Source organism: Neolamprologus brichardi, chromosome 3 (assembly GCF_056152115.1).
Source record: "Neolamprologus brichardi isolate AB-2024 chromosome 3, ASM5615211v1, whole genome shotgun sequence".
Taxonomy (NCBI): Eukaryota; Metazoa; Chordata; class Actinopteri; order Cichliformes; family Cichlidae; genus Neolamprologus; species Neolamprologus brichardi.
Genome location: NC_142106.1, coordinates 29,870,941 through 29,896,549, shown reverse-complemented (window position 1 = coordinate 29,896,549; position 25,609 = coordinate 29,870,941). Strand labels below are relative to the sequence as shown.

The 25,609-nt window shown below is 37.4% G+C and overlaps 1 protein-coding gene across 1 annotated transcript; it reads left to right on the top strand.

The window, feature by feature from the left end:
- The first annotated feature begins 1,365 nt into the window (after positions 1-1,365).
- On the top strand, positions 1,366-14,864 carry LOC148104169 (uncharacterized). The gene is made up of 8 exons (XM_087838279.1): positions 1,366-1,402; positions 2,435-2,470; positions 2,686-2,952; positions 3,415-3,675; positions 13,841-13,951; positions 14,093-14,161; positions 14,426-14,515; positions 14,809-14,864. Exons 1-8 carry the CDS (start codon positions 1,366-1,368, stop codon positions 14,862-14,864), a joined length of 927 nt encoding a protein of 308 aa, XP_087694405.1.
- Positions 14,865-25,609: the final 10,745 nt, after the last annotated feature.

Here is a 25,609-nt window from a genome sequence, read left to right as displayed (position 1 = left end):
CACATTCTGTCTCTCACAGTTGAAGTGTACCTCTGGTGCAAATTACTGACCTCTGTCATCATTTTAAGTGGGGGAACTTGCACAATCGGTGGCTGACTAAATACTTTTTTGCCCCACTGTATATATATATATACACACACACACACACACAGACACACACACACACACATGTATATATAAAATATATAAAAAAAATGTGCATCAGGAAACCAAACAAGAAACACAAATATAGCATTCATACGGTGGCTCTGTTTGCATCTTTGCTCTGCTCTCCAAACATCAGACTGACAGTGTTTTGTATGTGGTCAGCTCAAACAGGTCTACATTTTGGATTTGCTTTAATAGTTCTGAGTGGAAACAGTTTATAAAAGAGTCAGACAGAGTTTTATTTTACATTTCAGTTTAAAAAAACAAAAAACAAAACATTACTCACATTCCCCAGGAACCAGACCACTGTGTTGTCACTGACACAGCTTACATCACCATGAAAACAGCAGCACGTATAACCTGAGAGAGAGGGCAGGACTTCCTCTTGCCACATGCCCACTTCTGGTTAGGGACACTATTTCTGTTTTGCATTAGTGTAATGAAATACTTTAAACAAACCAAGCTCAGCTTTGTCAGTTAAGAAAACCTTAATATTGTATGAATCTGTTTTCTTGGTTGTTTATAAAGTTCAGTGTCTCAGGTGGGCTCGAGCCTATCCCAGCTGATGAGAGGTGAGATACACCCTGGACATATGACTTTATTTGTTCATGGAAATGTATTAATTGGATATTTGAAGCAATGTAATGATTTTGTGCAGCAGCCTTTAGTGCAACATTAGCATTTTGTGTCTTATTATGTATGTTTCTGTATGATGATGCTTCGATGCTGTGATTTTATGCTTCTAATGGTTTATGACAAAGAGTATTCGGTGTGTGTGGTGTGTGAAGGTGCAGCCAGAGCTGTGTTCTTGTTGTGTTTTTGACATGTAAGATAACCTAAACACTTCACATTTAAAAATTATTCTGAAATTGTGATCTTATTTTGCCTTTTTAGCTGCTCAGTCACGCGGATATTTGTATAATAAAAATTACTGCATGTCAAGTTTTTTCGGTTTAGTTTTTATATTACAGGCCTTTTCATAAAGAAAGAACCTGATGTTTCTGCAGCAGCAGGAGAGTATAAAGATGTCACAGCATGCTGTGGTCAGATCTTTTAGATGCTATTTCAGTGTAAAAGGAAGGAAGCAGAAAGAAGAAGTTAAAAAAAATACTCTTTGTTCTCTTCACAGCTCTTTGGTATCTGCTGTGCTGCTGCTTCACTCTCTCTCTTTACAGAAAGTTGTAGAAGTTTTCAGACGTGTCACTGCTGGATGTGAGGATGGGAGCCACTTTGCTCTGTGAGCTGGGCCTATTCTGTGAGTACATCACTGACTTCTATTGTTTGATTCATACTGATCCATAAACATGTTTTAGTAAGAAGAACAGAGCATCAGTCATCACTATTTCAGGTTTTCTGATCAGAGGATTCTCATGTTTTGTTACCAACATTTTTTTTGATGTTTCATTCTAATTTGAGTCAGTATGTGGAGCTGCTTTAGTTTATCCAAGAAAGATTTGTTGTCATGGTTTTCTGTGTGGCAGGCAGGATGTTTGACTCGTAAACAGAGGAGTAAACTCAAAACGGAAGATTTAACGCTGGAAAACTTCTCATCCAAATACAAAGCAAAACTAGAAACTCAAATACTAGAAAATAAACGAGGAACTGAAAACTAGGAACTGACTTGGAACAGGGAGGAAAGAAATACACAGCATTATGAGGGTACGACATGGCAAATGACAGGACTTAAACACACAGGCAGGACAACAAGAGGATGGGGAACAGGTGGCAACACAGCCGGGACAAATCAGACCTAACGAGAAAAGGGAAGCAAAACTGGACACACTGCACACAGGACAGAGACTATCAAAATAAAACAGGAAACACACGACAGGCACAGAGGCACAACCTTGACACTGAAAAGAGGGAACACAGAGCACAGGACAGGAGTGACAAACTGCGACATGAGACACGGCTGACTGGGGAACATGATGATGATCTATCTATCTATGACAGAACTAAACATGAGGGGCACAGGAACAAAACACAAGAACTAGAAATCACAAAACAAACAACAACTAAAGCTAGAAATACAGATCCACAAACAATAAGACTAGTAATAATAAACCAGGGGTAGGTACCTGGTTGCCTTTGGTTGCGTTAAGATTAGTTTAGTAATGTTTCACTTAGGTCTTCTGTGTTAGTCTGTCATGTTTCCTGTCTTCTGGTTCATGTTGTCAAACTTGTGTTGTCATCCTCTGTTTCCTGTTTTATGATGATTGACAACCTACACAGACATATTTGAGTGTCGCTACTTTGATAATGTCTGAAGTTTCTGTCTTTATTTTAGTGCTCTGTACGCTTCTCTGCACTGGACACGCTCAAGGTGACAAAACACTTTTCACTTTTTGTTTTTTATTTATCTTACTTCTGTTTACATACTACTGTTTCAGTCTTAAGCACTTTACATTTTTCTTTTTATTTATTTATTTATATATCTATCACTATCTTTATAATTTTGTGAATATAAACTAAGGTTGTGCCTTCAATAGTGCATGAAGTGTTTCAGATTGTTAACTTTGTGGTTATGTTGGATTCTAGATGCGGTGCTAACTATTGAACCCAACTCGTCCAGTTTTTTCATCGGAGAGTCTGTTACCTTCAAATGTGACATGAATGAAGGAGAAGACACTGACTGGTATTACAAAATTAACAAGGATGGTCAAGAAGTTTTCTCCTACAGTCCAAACAAAGATTCCAAATTAGAAATTATATCTACACGTGACAGTGGTGAATATCAGTGCATTGGTGACAGGAAGAGCTCACATGATAAAAAGAACAGTAATACTGTCTCTATAACTGTATTAGGTAAGTCTTCAGTGACCGACAGCATAAATGTATGATCCCTGTTCAAATAATCAACTGAACAACATTTAATTAAATTTGTCATTAAAACTTGAACTTGAACCAGGACCACTGTAAAGTCAGTGCGTCAATACTCACAGACTCTGCAAGTTGTCATTAACAAAATTAACAAATTGAGTTTTAACAACAGAGTCAATCGTGGATGAAATTAAATTTAATTACATTTCTAAAGGAAAAGAAGAAACATGAAAAGCTTCGTGAAGTTTAAAGTGATGATGTTTCTGTTATCTAAACCAACTAACCAGCATTATTTTACATTCAGGGCCATAGAATGGACAAACATTTAGACTGTGGTTATTTAGAGATCTACAAATATAAACATAAATATAAACTGTATTTTTTTAATCTTATTATGTTTTTATAATGAACCACATATTTATTTTTCTTCCTCTTTCATATCTGCAGATAGACCCTGGGCCACACTGACAGCAGGAACAACAATCATACCAGTAGGGGGCAGTGTGACACTGACCTGCTCTGTGCAGAGCTCTGATGGATGGAAATATGAGTGGTTCAGACGAACCCAAAGAACCTCTATAGTTCAAATCAGAGATCAAAACAGAGATATCAGAGTATCTCAAGGAGGAATCTACCGCTGCAGAGGAACAAGAGGAAACCCAGTTTACTACACTGATATAAGTGATGAAGTCACCATTGAGAAAACCAGTGAGTTCAGAAATTTAGTTTGAAATATACATTCACTCATGATTATCAAACATACAATGTTAAGTTTTCTGTGTTGATTTCATGTTTCTATTTGTATCTCAACTGTTAATATGTGTAAACAGTTTCCAATAAAGTTGTTGTAAAACAACAACCCAACTGGCCTCAGATATTCAGAGGTGAGACGATCACTCTGACATGTGAGATGCAGGAAGGAGGTAAAACCACTGAGTGGGAGTATGAATGGAGAGAACTCAGGACACCCACACAGTGGACACACAATAATGATGTGACATTCAGTGTTTCTGAGTTCAGCAGTGGAGACTACATGTGTAAGAGTCGACGCAGAGATGACTCATATTCTTCAACAGAGTGGAGTGAAGCCTTCACATTGTCAGTATCAAGTAAGTCATGTTTGTTGTGTGATCTCCATTTGACAAATGTCATAATGGTCAGCACAGGATGAATTCAATGGTCTACAAAGCATGTTACATTGTTAGTCAGACAAAGAGCTGCAGCTGATAGTAGCCTCATTGTAGACAGTTTGTCACCACTTTGTGAGACGCCAATGCTGACCTGCTGCTCCATCACCTCAGGACAATACTGATATAAAGATACAGGATAAGAAGTGTTAGATTTGTGTTCTCATGAGTAAATATATTAATTTATTTTATGTTGTGAAAGACGTTTTCTGATTGTCATTTTATTTTGGAAAGGATTTTATTTTGGTGATTACAGATTACTTCACTTCCTGTTCCATATGTTCCGAAGCGCGAACTGCTGAAGTATGTATGGTTTTCCCTCCTGTGTTGCTAACAATAAAAGAAACGGGAAAAGTAATCAACCAACCAAGTGTGTGCATTATTAAGAGAACATGGCCGAAGAAGAAGAAAACTCTTCGAGCTTAACAGGTTATGGGCCCAGACGTGACACAACAGGAGGAAGATGGCAGAGGTTAGTGTTCAACGGAGACAAAAACAGTTACGAACTTTGGGAGGCAAAGTTTCTCGGCCACATGCGGATCATTGGCCTAAAGGACACTATAATTAGCCACTAACCCAGATGCAGAGAAGAATGCTGAATGCTACGCTGAAATGATACAGTTTCTTGATGATAAAAGCCTTTCACTGGTAATGAGAGATGCGACTGACGACGGAAGAAAAGCTTTAAAAATACTACGTGACCACTACGATAGTAAAGGCAAGCCCAGAATCATCGCACTGTACACAGAGCTGACATCTTTACAGAAGAAACCAGATGAGACAGTGACAGATTATATTATCCGAGCTGAAAAAGCAGTGACCTCCCTAAGAAATGCAAAAGAAGTAATCAGTGATGGACTTATTATCGCTATGATTTTAAATGGGCTTCCTGAAGCTTACAAGCCATTTGCTATTCACACAACTCAAAGCAGTGATGATTTAACATTCACACAGTTCAAAAGCAACCTACGAAGTTATGAGGAAACCGAGAAATTCGACAACAAAGTAAAAGCGGATAATGTGATGAAGGTTGATTTAACATCAATCACCTGTCATGGATGCGGAAACCGAGGACATTTTGTAAAAGATTGTCTCCAAAAGGGAACACCTAAGTGGTGTAGCTACCATAGAAGCTCAACACACAGTGATGAGACATGTAGAAGAAAAACCAAGTACAGAGATGATGCAAAACTAACTGTAGTAAAACAAGAGGACAAGAAAGAAGAGCAGACTTTTCTATTTAAAGTTAGTCAAAGACTTCTGCCTACTGACATAATAAGAGAAGGACTAATGGTGGACTGTGGTGTTACTTCACACATCATTACGGAGAAGAACAAGTTCATAAAGTTTGATGAGACTTTTGATCCTGAGAAACACTACATGGAGCTCGCTGATGGATCCTGGACAAACAACGTCGCACTCAAGAGGGGAGATGCCAACGTCTCTCTACGGGACATACAAGGACACTGTACCACCATCACACTGAGAGATGCTCTGTTCATCCCATCCTACCCTCAGAGCATATTTTCAGTGAAGGCAGCTACAACCTATGGAGCACAGGCGGTCTTCAAGAAGGGACAGAATGAACTAGTGAACAAAGATGGGACAGTCTTCTCCATCGAAGAATACAACAGACTCTACTATTTGAAAACGGTAAACAATGAAACATCATTCAATGACATGATGTCCTGTGACACTGTTAATCTGGCATGTGATGTGAAAACATGGCACGAAATTTTAGGACATTGTAATGTTAGTGATGTGTTAAAGCTACCTGATGTTGTAGATGGCATGAAAATCACAGGCAGTGGCATGTTAGATTGTAATGTGTGCACAGAAGGGAAGTTCACTAACAACAGAAACAGACAAAGCGACCCAAAAGCGAGTGAGCCATTACAGTTGGTGCACACTGATCTAGCCGGCCCCATTGAACCAAGTGGCCAAAGTGGTCATAAATACGCTATATTATTTACGGATGATTTTTCAGGGGCAGTGTCAGTTTACTTTCTAAAACAGAAAAGTGACACCACAGAGGCCACAGCAAAGTTTCTAGCCGACTGTGCACCATACGGCAGTGTTAAGTGCATTAGATCGGACAATGGCACCGAGTTCACAAGCAGTTCCTTCCAGTCTCTTTTAAGGGAAAAGGGTATAAAGCATGAGACATCTGCGCCATATTCTCCCCATCAGAATGGCACAGCTGAGAGGCAATGGAGAACTCTCTTTGAAATGGGGAGGTGTCTTTTACTAGAAAAAGAGCTGCCAAAAGAATTATGGCCTTACGCCATTCAAAATGCAGCACACATCCGCAACAGATGCTACAGTAACAGGACTAAAAGTACACCTTATCAGATGTTAACAGGGAAAAGACCAGATCTCTCAAAACTGTGGATATTTGGGTCAGACTGTTATGCATACATACATGATCACAAGAAACTTGATCCCAGATGTGAAAAAGGAATATTTGTGGGTTATAGTAAAAATAGCCCAGCATACCTGGTTTATAACCCTCACACAGGAAAAGTGTCAAAACACAGACTTGTGAGATTTATCAAGAAGAACACTGTTGAACAACAAACACAGACTGATGAATATGACACAGAAATTCAGACTTATGAGCATGTAGTGCCTTCAAAAGAAAGTACAGAACAACAAAATGAAAACGCAGCAGAGAACAGACCTCCTAGAGAAGAGGAAACCGACACAAATGAACCAAACCCTGACATAGAAAGAAATGAGGGTGATGAGCAAAACCAAACTGAGCGCTATCCTAACAGAGAAAGGAAACCTCCTAAATATTTAGAGGATTACACATCTAACTGCAGAGATTTAGCAAATGCAACTTCTGTAAGTGTTGATTATTGTTACAGAGCAACCTGTGGAATCCCCCAAACCTATAAAGAGGCGCTGATGTCACCAGAGGCACCAAGGTGGAAACAGGCAATGACAGAAGAAATCAACTCTCTGAAAGAGAATGACACATTTGAACTGACTACTTTACCTACTGGTAGAAAAACCATTGGAGGAAAATGGGTCTACGCCCTCAAAGAAAATGAACAAGGACAAATATTCAAAGCCAGGTTTGTAGCAAAAGGTTACAACCAGACACAAGGAATAGACTACCAAGAGACATTTGCACCAACAGCAAACATGACATCTGTGCGAACCCTAATGCAAATAGCAGTCCAGAATGATCTTATTATCCACCAAATGGATGTTAAAACTGCATATTTGCATGCTCCCATTGAGGAAGAAATATACATGGACCAACCAGAAGGTTTTGAGCAAACAGAATCAGGAGAAAACGTGGTGTACACATTAAAGAAATCCCTTTACGGGTTAAAACAATCAGGTAGAAACCTTGAACAAAATGACTTTGAAAGAAACCTTTCTGATCACTGTGTATACAGGAAGGATATTAAACATGAAACTCTACTGGTTATCATCTGGGTAGATGACTTGATCATTGCGGCTAGCAATACTAACTTGTTAAACACATTCAAAGAAACAATGAGGTCAAAGTTTAACATGAAAGACCTGGGGAAAATATCCAGTTTTCTTGGGATACAGTTTATACAAAAAGAGAGTGAAATCAGGATGAATCAGAAGAGGTACATTCAAAAAATGTTGGAACGCTTTGGGATGTCTGAATGCAAACCCAGATCCACACCGTGGGAACTAAAAACGGATACTACTGCATGTGGAGGAAGTGATGCAAATGAGACTGTTAACTCAAGAGAGTACAGAGAAATAGTGGGCAGTTTGATATATTCCATGACGTGTACGAGACCAGATATAAGCTGGGTTGTTAGCAGACTATCTCGAACACTAGCTCAACCCACGAGAGAGGACTTAGTAACGGCAAAACAAGTCCTCAGATACCTAAAAGGCACAAATGACTTTGAACTGATCTTTAAGAAAAGCAGTGAGGATCTAGATCTAATTGCTTACAGTGACTCTGACTGGGCATCCTCTGTAAAAGACAGATGCAGTACAACAGGCTACTGTTTTGCACTTACTAAAGAGGGACCAGTAATATCTTGGAAAACAAAGAAACAGCCTACAGTGGCACTCTCAACATGTGAAGCTGAATACATTGGTCTTGCAACCACTACTCAGGAAAGCATGTACTTAACCCAACTGTTAAACGGCATGGACAGAAAAAGGTACACATGTACAAAACTGTTTGGGGACAACCAAGGGGCCATTGCTTTGAGTAAAAACCCAGTGAACAGACAGAGGTCAAAGCATATTAATGTGAAATATCACTTCATTCGTGAAGCGGTAAATGAAGGGAAAATCCGCATTGAACACTGTCCATCAGAAGAAATGGCTGCAGACATACTAACAAAACCAGTTACAAGAGTGAGACTCAGAAAGTTTCAAAAATGGTTCTTTGGAAATGCATAAGATGCTATGGATTAACAGCATAAGAACAAGGGGGGGTGTTAGATTTGTGTTCTCATGAGTAAATATATTAATTTATTTTATGTTGTGAAAGACGTTTTCTGATTGTCATTTTATTTTGGAAAGGATTTTATTTTGGTGATTACAGATTACTTCACTTCCTGTTCCTTATGTTCCGAAGCGCGAACTGCTGAAGTATGTATGGTTTTCCCTCCTGTGTTGCTAACAATAAAAGAAACAGGAAAAGTAATCAACCAACCAAGTGTGTGCATTATTAAGAAAACATGGCCGAAGAAGAAGAAAACTCTTCGAGCTTAACAAGAAGTATAGCATTTTTCAAACTTGCTCAACAAATAACTACAAATCTCCAAATTTTATTAAACAAAAACAAAATCATCTTAGCCTAGGATCTTATGCAAATAATGTGATCTTTTAAAATAAATGACAGTATTAAATAAATAAATAGTTCAGTCCACTGTGTAATTCACTATGCCTAACACAAACAGCAGAGTCGCATGCTTCTTTGCACTGGTTTCAAATCCACTGTCTGTCTGAGGTCTTTCAGTGTGGAGTTTGAATGTTCTCTCCACATCTCTGTGGATTCTCTCCATATTCTCCATCTTCTTCCCACAGTCCACAGAGTTAGTGGGGTTAGGGAAATTGGTGAATCTAAATTGCTTGTAGGTGTGAATGTCTCAGCCCGGTAACAGATGAGCGACCTGTCCCGAGTAGCTTCCTGTTAGCTGCGATATGGTCCAATACCTTGTGACCCTAAATTGTTGAAGCAGAATACATTAATACTGGTGATCGTGGCTCAAGAGTTGGGCGTTCGCCTTGTAATTGGAAGGTTGCCGGTTCGAGTCCCGGCTCGGACAGTCTCGGTCATTGTGTCCTTGGGCAAGACACTTCACCTGTTGCCTATTGGTGGTGGTCAGAGGACCCGGTGGCGCCAGTGTTTGGCAGCCTCGCCTCTGTCAGTGCGGCTGTGGCTACCATCACCAGTGTGTGAATGAGTGGATGACTGGATGTGTAAAGCACTTTGGGGTCCTTAGGGACTAGTAAAGTGCTATACAAATACAGGCCATTTACCATTAATGAGTTTGATTGAAAATAAATGCAATGATCAACAATCAGATTTGACATTTTAGTCAAAATATTCAGGGTTGGAGCCACAACCCAAAAAGACATCAGTGCAAAGCAGGAAATGGAGGAAAATTGAAGGAGGGAAGTTCAAATAATGTTACTGTTGCTGTGGTTACCATCCTCACCAACACTAGAAAGCTCCAGCAGGAGGCTAGAATATTGAGATCATTCCCTTTAAACCCACTCCCAGACCTTAAAGAGGTGTGTGCGTGTGTGAATGTGCCTGTGCACTGATTCTGCAAAACATACAAAATAACATTAAAAATTATGTAGATGAAGGAATTATTTATTTTATGTAAGTCATTTTTTATAGAGTGTAAAATTTGTGTTTCTCTTTGCCTGCTTGTTTTTGTGACTAAAATAAGCAATCTGGTGTTGTCATTGTTTAGCTGGATTATTGTGGGATCAGGCATCTCTGAAAGAGGAAAAGTATCTTGATGACATCTATCAAAACTTCAAATGGCCTGCAGCATTTATTTTGAATGAATTTTATATTTTTTTCTTATGTAAAACAATCATTTTAAAACCACACCTTAGCGGCATCAGCTCATCACACCTCCACTGCATTTAAGGCTGGACTGGCTCCTGAGTTTGTTGTTGTTGTGTGTGTGGCTGGCAGCTGACAAGCTGCAACTGAGAGCTGAAGGAGCAGCAACCGAAATAAAGTGTTGAAAAGCGGTGAAATGTGGTCGGGTCTGTTGTGCGTCTGTTACAGTTTGGAAAGTCACAAGTAACGCAAACTCCATGAAATAAAAATAATCAAATCATATGAAAATGCTTAACGAGGGTCACAAAATGTTACAAAGTCTCTTAATTAAAGTTTTACTATTTCAAATTCCTCTTTGCAGCTATAATGTGTATTTCCTCCTGTGTGGTCTGACATCTGAACCTCAGATTATGAGAAGTTTTCTTGTGAATCTGTTGTTGTGGTGGAAGCAAAGAGACGTCACACAAAATAATGGAGAGGAGTAATTTATAAATAAAATAAAGCATCACAATGAAATGGAGCAAAAATGCATTCACTGAAAGGATAAAAGGCATTCTGGGTGTGTAAGAGTGGAGGAAAGTGAATTACATCAGTATAAACACAGCTTGGACCCTTTTACCATCCTGTGGTTATCAAAAAGAAGGATGTACTCATAGCATGGCAGTTTGGTCTTATTGCTTCTTATGCGTTGTTGGAAATCTAAATAGAGGTTTAGTGATGTTGAATTCTGACAACATCAGGGCAGTGCAATCCTAACCTGTTTGTGTGGTATATTATATTTATTCTTTCTATCTTTGTCTAAACTCAACAGATCAACCAAAGGCTCAAATAACTTCTGATATGAGAGACGTTCCAGTAGGGGGCAATATGACCCTGAAATGTTCAGTGAACCCATTATCATCTGGATGGAGATACTACTGGTACAGAGATGAGAACTTGTCTAAACCTCTGACCACACAAGATGCAGTTTTCCACTTAAATGGCCAAATCAGAGTCTCACAGGAAGGACTCTACAGGTGCAGAGGAGGAAGAGGAAACCCAGTTTACTACACAGAGTACAGTGATCTCTTTAAAAATGGTAAGTTTTTTTCAGCAGTAAATTTTCTATTAATACAAACTGTGAAAAAAAAGTTTTATTTTCTCCTTTTTGTGCCTGTATTATTGATATCTGAACACATTTGGCATCAGATGGGCAGAGCAGAGAAAATAATTATCAGATGTGAGATCCACAGAGACGACACTCAGTGGGAATATGAACAGAGGTCTATCAAACTTTGAAGGAAAAAAAATAACTGTGGAAGTTAAAACTGTTTATGTTTGTTTTGTTTATTTGTTTGTTTAACTCTGACTGAAACTTGCAAAGGCAGAATGAAATGTGCACAGCAGTCTTCAACAGACTAAAGTGCTACCATTTTTTTTTAATACATTTTATAAAATTAAACAATTTTTCAAACTCCCTCTTCTTCCCTCATCCGGATTCTCTCTGGATTTTCCATCTTCTTCTCACAGTCCACAGAGTTGGAAACTGCAGGCAGCGTAAGATTTTCAGTCAGACAAAGAGCTTCATGTGATCGTAGCTTTCTCACCACTTTGTGTTTGAACTTTCAGCTGGTGTATGTAGCGCAGAACTCATATGCTGCTTTCTCACCTGAGTACAATCATGAAAGAAATAAACAGAAAAAAAGTACTCATTTGTAATTTCAAACCCCTGTAACTAAGAAAACAACTATGATTTCTCTAAAAAAAGAATAGAACTCATCCTGCCTTATCATCTCATTCAAAATAAATAAAAAACACAGAAGCACACTGTCTCTTTCACTATGACTTTATCAGATTAATACAAAAATGCAATGATGAAGAAAAACATCAGAAACAATGTTACTGTGTACGCACGCCCAGTCACCTGCACATAGCTGCAACAGGAGGCTAGCATATTAAAGTCATAAGGCACCCTAAAAAACGTCTGATATTTGATTATAAATCCTGGTCCCCACAAGTTTGAAGGCATTTTTGAGACTCAAAATGTGGTTTTAATGTCAGGGTTACAATTAGGTTATGGTTAGGTTTAGGGTTGGAGTCAGTGTTAGGCATTTATTTTTGATGGTTAGGGTTAGGTAGGGAAACCATTATGTCAATGAGATGCCTGCACAAGGATATAAATACACACACATATGTATGCGTGTGTTATATTGATGATGTGATTTGTGAAATTTTGATATAGTCTGTATGTTTTGGAGCAGATTAAGGAATTAGTCAGAAGTTAGAAATAACATATTTGAAGTTGCTGCTATTTCAAATGTCCCTGTGCAGCTATAATGTGCATCTCCTCCTGTGAGGTCTGGCCTCTGAACCTTACACTAATGAGATGTCTTGTGTTTCCTGGTAAATCGGCTGTTATGAACAGTAGCTCTGAGGGAAGCATCATGCAGAGTACAGAAAAAGATTAATTTATAAATGTAAAGAAGAGTAGTGGTCAAATGGATTCAGAAAAAAGAAAGTCTATCATGTGCACACTGTAACATGTTTTCTTTTTTATGGGGGAAATATGTTTCTAACAGATAAACCCCATCAGTCTGAAAAACAGACACGAAGACAACGCAGAGATGAGCCTAAAGGTACAGAGTAGAAAACATGAGGGAGAACCAACTAAATATAAACCATAAAATGATGAATAACTAAAGCTGAAAAGTTAAGGCATGAATACAAGAATACAAATGAATATAGAAACATAAACAATAAAGCAAGAAAATAAACCATAAAGAAGCCATATGAAGTATCAGACCTGAAATACATGCTAAATATAGAAAAGTGACACTGGGGACGTAAAATAATACAAAACTACTAAAAACAGAGAACACAACACAAACTGTTATGTGACGGCTGTGTGCAGGCAGGAAAAGGACCCAAAGTGCAGACGCCAGAGACAAACGTAAACTCAAACAGCTTTAATGCTGAACTCAAACAGAACAAAAGTAAGAATCCAAATAACTTACACGGGCAGACAAAACACACAGCTAGATAAGGGTAGATCACAACACAGACAAACTGAAACACAGGGCTTAAATACACAGAGGGAGCAATCAGGGAATGGGTAACAGGAGGGAAACACAGCTGGGGCAAATCAGGCCTAACCAGACAAAGGAAGCAAAACCAGACACATTTACATGAGACACGGATTTTCAAAGTAAAACAGGAAACATAACACAGACTGAACTATAGACACAGACTCTGACTGGACACAGAGAGACAGCAACTAGAGAACACAGACATAAACCATAAGACAGAACTCCAACAAAGAAACCAAAGACTAGAAATGATAAGTAACATAATAAACTCAAAACTCTGGGTCAACGACCCAGGCATCCTAACACTTAAATCACTTTACAAACCTAAAAGGAATCATGATTGCTATTTACAGCAAGTGGTCCCACTTTTAAATGTTGTCAAGTGTGGCACATGTATTGAAGAGGTTATATGATATTATTATATATCTTTAAATGAAAGTTACTTTTAAGACTTGTTTTGCACTTCATCTTGATGTTGTTGTTAAGGTTCTTTCTATCCCTACTAGTGTTACCAGATCAGCTGACTCAACTGAGTTTGGTTAAGTTTATTAAAGTTAACAGTTCATTTTTCTTATTTGCAATAGCTGTGTCCAGTTCTTCATTTCTTCTTCTGATGGTCACTGGACTCATTTCTGGAATCATATTTATTTTGCTCCTGTTCCTGTTCCTGTACAAAAAGGTCTACAAAAAGAAAGGTGAGACTTTTACATATTTTACTCTTTAAAATATTTAAATATGGAGATGCAACATTCCAAAACTGAAAACTGTTCACAATATTATATAAAACATAATAAACTATGTGAACGTTAGTGTCTTATTTTGAAATTTTAATAAAGGTTCTGCCGATGACCAGAGGGTGAGTCAGTGTGAAAATCAACAACAAGTCTACTCCACTCTCATTCATGGTTAGTTTTTTACCTAGTTTAAAATATCCTGATGTTTTTCTCTTCTGCAGCTTTAACACTGTTGAATTAAAGAAAACTAAGACAACAACGAAATTTAATCATGTACAGCATTTATAAGTAATAATACATTTTCTAATTTCACTGTATGTTTGTGCTTACACTGACATTAAAGCTTATCTTATCTCATCTTGTCTTAGTATAAATGTTACTGACAAGAATACTTGTGTTTACATTATGTGGTGAATCATTTTCTCTGACTTGTAGGTGATCGTTCTGTCTATGAAACAATCAGAGGCTCTGGAAATACTCAAAACGGTACAGTATCAACTTTAATATATAGTTTGTGGAAGCCACGTAATTATAAAATAACAGTGATTATCACTAAAAACAACACTAACATTATTATTTTAGTTTAACCAGAGGGTTTTTACACCTATAATTATAATGAACTGCAGAGCTGTTTCAGACTGAGAGTATATTTGAATATATTTTACAGAAGTTCAGTGTTGTTCATGAATCCACTGGAAGAGAGCATTCATCTAATGTGCTCATTTAAAGCAGAATGTATCTGGAATTGTGAATTTATTAATTTATCTGTGCTTTACCGCCCTTGCTCTGTATGAAGCTGGGTGACCTGTGTGCTGTAGGTCCAGTGGCTCCTTCTTGTGGAAAGTCAGCGATTCTTTCTATCGAAAGTGGGTGAGCTATGAGAAGTGACAGTAGTTTGAGCATCTCCTTTCCTATAACTCAGTGGTTCCCAAACTTTTTTTTTTTTGACCCCCTTTTGTTTTACAAGAAAATCTTCGTTGTCCAGGTGAAGCCAAAGACAAGATATGCTTCATCATATTTTCTATGGCTTGGAAGGAAGTTGGTTTGGAAGCATATTTGGCAATGCTTCAACCTCTGCTTTGCGTTTGTGTGGGAGCCCCGTCAAAAAACCTGTCCATTATGCTAGCAGTGCCCAAGAGTTCATTACCCCCACCCCCTGCAATGGCCTCCCACTTTGGGAACCACTGTCATAACTGAAGACTAATTCTCATTCTCAACCATCAGAGCTTTGTCAAGTCCCATTCCCACATATTTCCCACCATTCATGGACCATCAAGTTACAAATTATGGGCACAAATATACATTAACATTTTCTAGTAAAGTATTTAGGTTTAACATTTAACTAAACATTTGAAATATGTTTTAAAAATGATTCTCCGATGTTTTGTTTTTATATTATATTCTTTAATTTTCACTGAAAAATGGAAATATCAGTAGGAATATATTGATAATGTAAACATTAAATCATCATTATAAGTGAGGCAACTTTCTTAGGTTCATTGATTACATTATCTGTGTCAGTGTTTTCATTTTAAATGGTTGTGATTTTCTCCTTAACATTGTACAATAAGTTGGTTAGAAATCATATTAAATACCATAATATAGACTTAATAGTGTCTTTTTTTCCAAATGGATATTCCCATTAAGTATTCATGTTCTTTACAACTGAATATTTTTTTTATTAAAGCTTTTGTATAACATTTCATGTAACAACAAAAAGTTTAAAAAGTGTTATATGTTATATTTGTAGTGTGTGAAAATGTGGCTTTAAATTCAGCTGTTTCTTTGTTACAGTAGATATAATGAGAATATTTTTACACATTAGATCTTCTACGTTATCCCCAAAGTAATGAAGAATACATACATTATTCATAAATAGTGTATGGATTTGAATGTATTGTGTATTTCATGTCTATTTTTTTTCTATACAAATTTGCAATACATTTGTCTTTATGGACCTGGAACAGCAAATACAGTGGTGATCATTATCTTGAATTGTTATGTGCTTTTGGCCTTTTTTTGAGGGATGAGTGTGGTTTTACAGTTTATTTTAAGTCAGTGTCAATCATGTTCATACATGTACAGCAGCAGTGAACAAAGCCATGATTTTTCAGTTCTCTAAGACAACTGGCAAATATACAAGACTTTTATGCATTGGCCTACAGTAGCAAAAAGGTCAATCTGGTGGAATATAGTGAACAAAAATCAAATGCTTTTCTTCAAAATGAAAAGCTGACAATACAGAATGCATTGTTTTATACTGCAGTGGCAGAGAGATTTAAATGTGGTTTCAGTGGAAGCCAACAGGACATTATTCTCCATTGCACTTCACAAAACAATGACATTACAATTAAGTCAATTTTGCTGCTGATGTCCAAGACTCTAATCACCACGAGTGTCCTTCCCCTTATTAGATATTATATGCAAAATAAACATTTCAACAAACAACAAATAATTAAAATGTTTAAACTGTCATTTAAAGGCTTTAAATATCTGAAAATTGATGGAAATATCTTATTGCTTGATCATTGAGATCAAAAGATCTCAAGTTGATTTGGTGATTTATGAAATAAAGACAAAAATACATTCTTATGTGACGATTTCATGGCAGATTTTGTGTGTGTACAGTTTTTGTCCATTAAGGTGTCGAAAGAGTTTAAAATGTAAGTTTTAACAATGATAATCTGGACTCCACTCACCCGACTTTCAGCAATATGCAGACTTTAAAACATGGGACAGTACAACTCTGGGCCTTCTATGCAAACACCATGGATACACACACAGCCGGTGCCCTCCTCCCAGTAGCTTGATTAGACAAACTTGTCCTGTTAATACTCAGTAAACTCATGTCAAAGACTTTCTGTTCTGCTAAAAGCAAAAAAACAGCAAAGGATTTATCTGCTGCAAAACTACAAATGTAGACTTATCTATCTGATATGACTGATCCAGGCAGTTTGAGATAAAATATCAACTGTGTTTAAGCCTCTGCTTCACTAATTTATAAAAGGCCTTCATTTAGCTCCTCAACAGAAGCTTTTTAGCTCATCTGCATCAAATGTTTGTACTGCATAAAAATAGCAAGTTGCTTTTCAAGTCCACAGATGTGCATCTCACGGTATCTTGTGATTGTAGAATTGCTGTGAAATTTAAAATACCTAAATTGTACAGTATAAACTGCTTTTTAAATGTCGCTTGTAGTTTTAACTTTTAACATTAAAACTAGAAAAGTGCTGCATAAATCTCACTCTGTGGTATCTCTTGTGAAACGGAGGTGTTATTTGAAGACAACATGAGCTTCTGTCTCTTTAAGGGTTTCATGAGAGTGAACAGGGGAAACACCCACTGCTAAGTGGGTGTGCTCTGTGTATAGTACTTGCCGATTTAAAAATAATAGTAATAAAGAAATATAAATAGAAATTAACAGGTGTAACTGCGGGTGAAGCAACATCATACCTTAATTTTTTTTCCCCATTTTCTTTCTCTTCTTCTGTAAAGTATAAAGTACAAAGTGTGAAACTCTGACACATTGGTGTGGGCACAAAGTGTCAAGTTCAGCATGCCACACTTACACCTTTGTCACATGTTTAAAGTTTATTTGATTTCAAATCCATTACCCATGAGCCTCAGCAACTCAGCCCAGCTGACATCACCATAAACACAGCAGCACAATTAAAGTAACAGAGATATAATCTGAGAGAGGGGGCAGGACTTCCTCTTGCCTCATGCCCACTTCTGGTTAACGACACTATTTCTGTTTAGCTTGAGGTTGCTCACGACATGTGGGTGAATTTATCACCAAACCACAATTTCATAGTTCAGATGTATTTTCAGTTTTATATTTACATCTTTGTTTATCAGCATCAGTTAAAACTTTGTTCTTCTATCAATCTATTTTGGTCTGTATTTGTGTAGCGCTTTACTTAATCCCTAAGGACCCCAAAGTGCTTTACACTACATTCAGTCATTCACCCATTCACACACAAGCTCGAACCAGCAACCTTGCGATTACAAGACAAACTGCCAACTCTTGAGCTACGATCGACGATATGACCATGATTTTCTTAATTGTTTATAAAGTTCTGGTTCTCAGATGGTTTGGAGCCTATCAAAGCTGTTTTAGGATGAGAGGTAGGGTACACCACAGACAGATGAAAATTTCAATAAATGTAAAAAAGTATAAACACGTCATGCGGTGGTCAGAGCTTGTTAAAGAGTGTTAGCTCTGTTGAGAAGGAAGGAAGCAGAGAGAAGAAGTAAAAAAAACCCTCTTTGTTTCCTTCACAGTTCTTTGGTATCTGCTGTGCTGCTGCTTCACTCTCTCTCTTTACAGAAAGTTGTAGAAGTTTTCAGACGTGTCACTGCTGGATGTGAGGATGGGAGCCACTTTGCTCTGTGAGCTGGGCCTATTCTGTGAGTACATCACATCTATTACATCTATTGTTTGATTAATACTGATCGATAAGCATGTTTTAGTAAGAAGAACAGAGCAATGTTACCTCTAAGCTGCGCACGTGCGCAATTGCGCACTGCTGGCACAGAAAATCTGCGTTGCGCACAAAAAAAAATAACCTGAATTGAAATTAAAATTAATTCTTCAACAATCCTGTTTTGCAGTGTTAGTCAGTAAGTGACTGGCTGCTCCCATATGGGATTAGAACGATGCCACCTTATCCCATAATTCAGCCGATGCGTATATACGCAGCCAATCAGTGTCGTTGACAGGCTATGACAGCGTCCTTATGTGCCGACATCGGTGTTATAGCTAGCAAAGCGGCGTGTCTAATGTGGAGTGAAGCCACGTTAATGACAACGTGTACAACCATTAGAGATGTGAGCAGGACAGACGGAACAATTGACGGAAAAAGTGTTGACTTTATACCAGTTTTTAAATTGTGTTGATAGGCCACGTAAAACCAGAGTTGTGATTTAAAAATATATGCAATGTTTGGTTTTCTTCCTGAATACTGTCGTTGTTTATATTTACTGCGGGAAGAAACGGTAAAAACTGTGTTTTATAAGAAAAAAGGCTCGAAAGCCTGTGAGCAAAAACAAACCCCACCCCCCACCTTTCCTATTGGTCCAAAAAAAGTACCATGTCGACCAATCAAAAAATGATATGGCAACGTGGCATCTTGTTGTTAAGAAACGGGGGGAAATATTAGCAGTGACGGCGGTGTTTTGAGATGTGAGAGATTTGAGACGTTCAGCGCAAATCTTGTGTAGTTAGTGTGTAGTGTAGTCAATAGTTTTGTTGTGTGTGTCAGAACAATGAGGCGACTGCTGAATGTTACAGGTGTTACAGCAGTGATACATCTCCTGTTGTCAGGCCTGCAGGTATCAGGCTGTTGTTCTCCTTTATCTCATAGTGGACAGAAATTATTTTTTGGAGTGGCACAAATAATTTGTGTGGCATCAGATTTGATGCAGAACAGCTGATTGTTCTGTAAATAGTTTGAAATGTTTATTTAAAAATGCCTCAGCTGCGTTTAAAAAAAATAGCTGCAAAAAACTTTGTTGTTTGCAAAACTCAGTTACTTTTTTGAGGAAGTAACTATATAATTAATTGCCCAACATTGGTCATTATATACTGTATTTGGCAGACAGAGAGTTACAGGACTCTCTCCCAGACCACAGACTCATAATACAAGTCAGAGCTTTATAAAAAAAATAATTTAAAAAAAGTAAGTTGTGTTTTCGAAATTGGAGTTCAAGTTATTTTTACTTCCAATAGTGTTAACATAAAAGATTTATTTATTATTTTTTATTGTAAGTGGGCTAAAGCAGTTAATTAAAAGTAGTCTAAGATAAATGTAAATCTCCAAAAGTTGATTCTGTTCATCTGGACGTAGCGTATTCTGGGAGAAACGTTTCGTCACTCATCCAAGTGACTTCTTCAGTCTCAGCTGACTGCAGGTTTCCCCAATCTTATAAACAGTACATTTGCATAATGACTGAAACCAGCCCACTGAAGGAACAATGGGCTGTGATGTAAATGCTGTAATTTGATTATTTTAATAAACCATGTAACTTGGGTGGATAAGATGCCGGCGTGACCACAGTGCACATGTCTGATGTTGCTCACAGTGGTCAAAGGGATCGCTCAGGGAGTTTGTGTGTTCGCTCAGACACGTGAAAAAGTAGAGGGAAAATTGGAACAGAGTATGAGTTATTTGTACTATTTCAGGTCATGTGATCAGAGAACTCTCATGTTTTGTTATTAATATGTTTTTTGATGGTTCACTCTAATCTGAGTCGGTGTGTGGAGCTGGTTTAGTTTATCTAAGAAAGATTTATTGTCATGGTTTGCTGTGTGGCAGGCAGGATGTTGGACCCAAGTGTAGGACTCGTAAACAGAGGAGTAAACTCAAAACGATAGCTTTAACGCTGCAAAACTTCTCATCCAAATACAAAGCAAAACTAGAAACTCAAACACTAGAAAATAAACCAGAAACTGAAAACTAGGAATTGACTTGGAACAGGGAGGAAAGAAACACAGAGCATTATGAGCGTGCGACATGACAAATGACAGAAAGAAACACAGGACTTAACCCTCTGGGGTCCAGGGTATAATTGGCTGTTTTTGACTACTTTTGATTTTACCTCTATAGTTCACCTTTAAAAACTGTTTATCTTGCTTCGTTTGGTATCATTATTTTCAGCACAACCTCAAATATCTGAAATTTGAGGGTTTTTTTCATTTTGGAATACTATATTAGCACAATTGATCTAAATCCAGACAAAAAATTCAAAATCCGAGTAGAAAAAAGTTATATTTTTTACTGTAAAACCCACAAACATGTTTAACGAATCATTTTCATAACTTGAAATGCAAATAGAAATTGTACATTTCTAAAAATTATGCACAAGTTTTGCAAACAAAGTTATTTAATACCATTTACCTAAAAATGCAGCCAAGGCCTCAGGCGTTTTTTATATAACCATTTAAATCTATTTACAGAACAATCAGGTGTGCTGCATCAAATAAGAAGGCACACAAATTATTGGTGGGACTTCAAAAAAATAGTTTTTGTTCAGTATAAGACAGAGGAGAACACCACAGGCCTAAACCCTGCAGGTCTGACAGCAGGAGGTGCATCAGTCCAGTTTTCCATGTGGAGACAGCGTTTACACTGGAATCTGCCTTTGGTGACTTTTTTGGAGCAACTGTAACATTCAGCAGTATAAGTGACCAGTGTTGGGACTAACGCGTTATTAAGTAACGCGTTACAGTAACTACGTTATTATTGTGGTAACGAGCACGGTAACTAGTTATTATGCCAAAATCAGGAACGCGTTAGTCGTTACTGGGATTTAGATAGGGTCGTTACTCGTTACTTCGTGTGGTGGCTATCGCGGAGCTTCCACCACAGATTCTGTAACATTGGCAAGTGGTGGAGGCAGCAGGTGGAGGAGGGAAAGGGGACGCAGAAGGAAAAGAGACCCGAGGCGGCCGCCGGTCCAAGTGTGAACTGAACTTCAGGTAAGAAGTTGTGACCTGCAGTCTATCTGGGTCAGATATAAACCAAGTTTAGGTGGAGTTTATTTTCGTTATTCTGACTTTTTCCATACTGCGTACTAGCTAGCATGACGGAGTTTCTATACAGCTGGGTGGGTGCTATGAAGTTAATGATGTTGAACTTTATTTTGTTCATAAGTTATTAGAGTTGCCAACCGTCCCGTCTGGTATTCAGAGAAAATATTACGCGTTTCTTATTGAGGTGAAAAGGAACAGTTTGTCCCGTAATTCAGCTACAATGAAAAAGGCACAAAGCTGGAGTTATTCTGTCTTTACGCTGCACAGCTGCCTCTTCTTCTTTCATTCTCCCCCCTCCCTCTCCCGTTTCTACTTCAATCATGAAAACTGATCAATGATCAGCTGATCGGCTCTCTTGTTTGTTTATCGCCCACTTTGCGCCAGAAATAGGAAACCAGCCGATGTCGCGCTAAACAACAGCAGCACTTTTTTTTTTTTTTTTTAACTTTTTATTTAGTACTTTTTCCAATTTTATAGTACATGCAAACAAAAACACAAAAAAAAGAACACACAAAAAAAAAAATAAAGAACACCCAATCTGTGGAAGAGGGGAAAAGGGAAAAAAAAACAAAACAAAACAAAAAAAAACAACAACAACGAGGAGAGGTCCCTGCCCTATGGGGCTGAATGAGTCTTATAAGCTATCCATTTTGTCCACTGTTTTCGGTGTTTGTCAGATTTCAGTCTCAAAGTGTAGGTCATTTTCTCCATTATATACATGTCCTCGATTACATCAGTCCATTCTTCCAATTTTAAAGGGTCACTTTTCAGCCAGTTTTTTGTTATTACCTTTTTGCTTGACAACAACATAATTTTAAACAAGTAATGGTCCTCCTTTCTTACATTTTCCCATATTCCAAAATACATTACTCGTGCCTCACACAGCACGTCATACCCCAGCACTTTCGTCATTGTTACCGCAATGCTTTCCCAGTAAGGTTTGATATTTTTACACTTCCAAAACACATGAGAATGATTGGCGTCCCAGTCTCCACATAATCTCCAGCATTGTTGGGGTGTTTTCAGCTGCTTGCTTTTGATATAAGGAGTAATAAAGAACCTAATCACATTTTTCCAGCCATATTCTCTCCATCGTCTAGAGCTAGTGGAATTATGCTGTGTGAGACATATGGATCGCCAGTCATCCTCTGACAACTCAAGATGTAATTCCGATTCCCACTTTTGTTTGATATATAATGTTTCATTCCTATTCAAATTTTGCAGGCCATTATATAATTTCGATAAAATTCTTGATGGAGGATTTTTATATGCACCTGTTATTATTTCTATTATATGGCTTCCTTCTCTCAAGAACTTCTTCCTAATTTCTGTATTGTAAAAATGTCTTAATTGAAAATACCTAAATAAATCTGATTTATCCAGTCCAAATTGTCTCTGTAGATTCTCGAAGGATTTGAATGTTGTCCCGTCTATTAATGTACACATTGCTGTAATTCCTTTATTGACCCATCTTAAAAATGTACTATCCCATTGTCCACTTTGGAATTTTTGAGAATATGCAGGCCAAATCAGCAATTTACAGTCTTCTATAATTCTATATTTCTTCACTATAATCCACCAGAGTTTAATAGTGAATTCAGTAATGAGATTTGTGTTCATAGACTGGATAGTTTCTTCTCCCAATCTTGCTTGTGGATGACATGATAAGCAATAATTTATCTCCATATGCTTCCATTTTGAGGTGTAATCCGGTGAACACCAGTAAACAATATATCTCAGCTGGGCTGCATAGAAATATTCCTTGAAATTCGGGAGGGCAAGTCCTCCTTTTTCTTTTCTTAATTGGAGTATTTTAAATCTTATTCTTGGCTTTGTCCCTTTCCAAATAAATCTACTAACTAATTTATCCCATCTACCAAATTGTGCATCTGGTATATGGACTGGCAATGAAGTGAATAGATACAGCAGTCGGGGAAGCACATTCATTTTTATTACCTCTATTCTTGAGCTAAGGTCCATGACAAGCGGAGCCCATTTAATCAAATCTTTTTGGATTGTATTACTAATCTTTACATAATTTGCCTCGTATAGTGTACTTATTTCACTAGTTAGATAGACACCTAAATATTTGATGTTATTTGAGTCCCATTTTAGTTTATATTCATTTTGAATTGATTCTTTGGGGAAACAATTCAGACAGAGTACTTGAGTCTTTACGATATTTAATTTATATCCTGAGTTTTTGCCAAAATATTTTAATGCTTTCATCAATAATTATATCATCTGCAAAGAGACCTATTCGTTGTTCAATTTTAGAAACTAAAACCCCTTTTAAGTCTGCACTTTGCCGTATATACTGAGCCAAAGGCTCGATATACAGAGCAAAAAGGGCTGGACTCAGGCAGCAACCCTGCCTGGTTCCTCTGAAGAGCTCAAAACTGTCTGTCAGGTCCCCATTTATTTTAACTCTAGCCAATGGCCTGTGGTACAAGGATTGTATACACTCGATGAAGATACTGTTAAAGCCCATTCTCTTCAAAACAGCAAAAAGAAATATCCAAGAGACTCTATCGAAGGCCTTTTCAGCATCTAAGCTCACTAAGGCTGTTGGGATTTTCTCTTTATTAACTTCATTAATTATATGCAATGTGCGTCGTATATTATCTTGTGTCTGTCACCCCTTAATGAACCCTGTCTGGTCTTCATCCACCAGATCTGGGAGAAACAGCTCTAAGCGTCTTGTGATTATGGATGTAAATAATTTATAATCCACATTTAAAATAGAGATTGGGCGATAAGAGTCACAGTTTTCCTTGTTTTTACCTTCTTTTGGTAAGACTGATATAATGGCCTCTTTCCAAGAGGGTGGAGTTTTAGCGTGTTTCAATGTCCAGTTAAAGGAATCTATCAAAATAGGAGCCAAAACCTCTTTAAAAGTCTTATACCACTCATTGGGATACCCATCACTCCCTGGACTTTTATTAGATTTCAATCTCCTTATTGCCTTATCCAGTTCTTCCTTAGTGATTGGTTTAGTTAAAAATTTATTTTGAGTTGTCCCAATAGAAGGAAGGTCTAACTGATCCAAGTACTCTTCAATTTCTTGTCTGTTTTTCTGGTCGGGTTGATTATACAATGTTTTATAATATTTTTGAAAGGCATTTTTTATCTGTATTGGTTCATATAATAGTTCCTTGGTGTTTGGATCTCTAATCTTATTAACTGCATTACTTATTTGTATTGATTTTAACCGTTTAGCCAGTACTTTGGTTGCTTTGGAACCAGACTCATAAAATGTTTGTTTTGTGAATCTCAGTTTCTTTTCTATTTCCTCCATAGACAGATCGCTTAGTTGTTTTCTTACATTTTTAATGCTTTCAGCCAAGTCGGCACTCAAATCTGTATGCTGTTTTTTTTCTAAATCCCTTAATTGTTGTTCTAATTTGAATTGTGTGAGCTTTTTCATTTTTTTGATATGGGTAGTCCTTGATATCAGATACCCTCGAATTACTGCTTTAACAGTATCCCAAATTATTGTTGGATCCATCTGTTCATCCTTGTTGTCAGCAATACAGACTTGTAATTCTTTTTTAATCTCTTGTACCACAGATTCATTGTTAAGAATACCAGTATTTAATTTCCACAATGATTTCTTATTCTGATTATATAAGTGAATAGTCAAGTGTATGGCGTTGTGATCCGACAGATCAGCTATACCGATATTACACTCTATGACTCTATGTTTATCACTTCTATTTATCAAAAAGAAATCTATCCTTGAGTGTACCTTATGGGCTACTGAAAAATGTGTATAGTCCTTCTCCAGAGGGTGTAATTCTCTCCATACATCGCAAAGATCCACTTCCTTTATAAGTAAATTAAGAGCCTTGGATTTATTATTTTTGCATCTTTTTAAGCTTGTAGTATCTTTAGTATGATTTAATACACAGTTCCAGTCACCCCCACATATCAGAGTCCCTTCACTAAAACTAATAATTTTTTCAGATAGTTTTTGATAGAATTTTGGGTTGCCCTCTGGAGGGGCATACACATTTATCAGAGATACCACATTATTATTAATCCTCCCTTTAACAGCAACATATCTACCATCCTTGTCACAGATT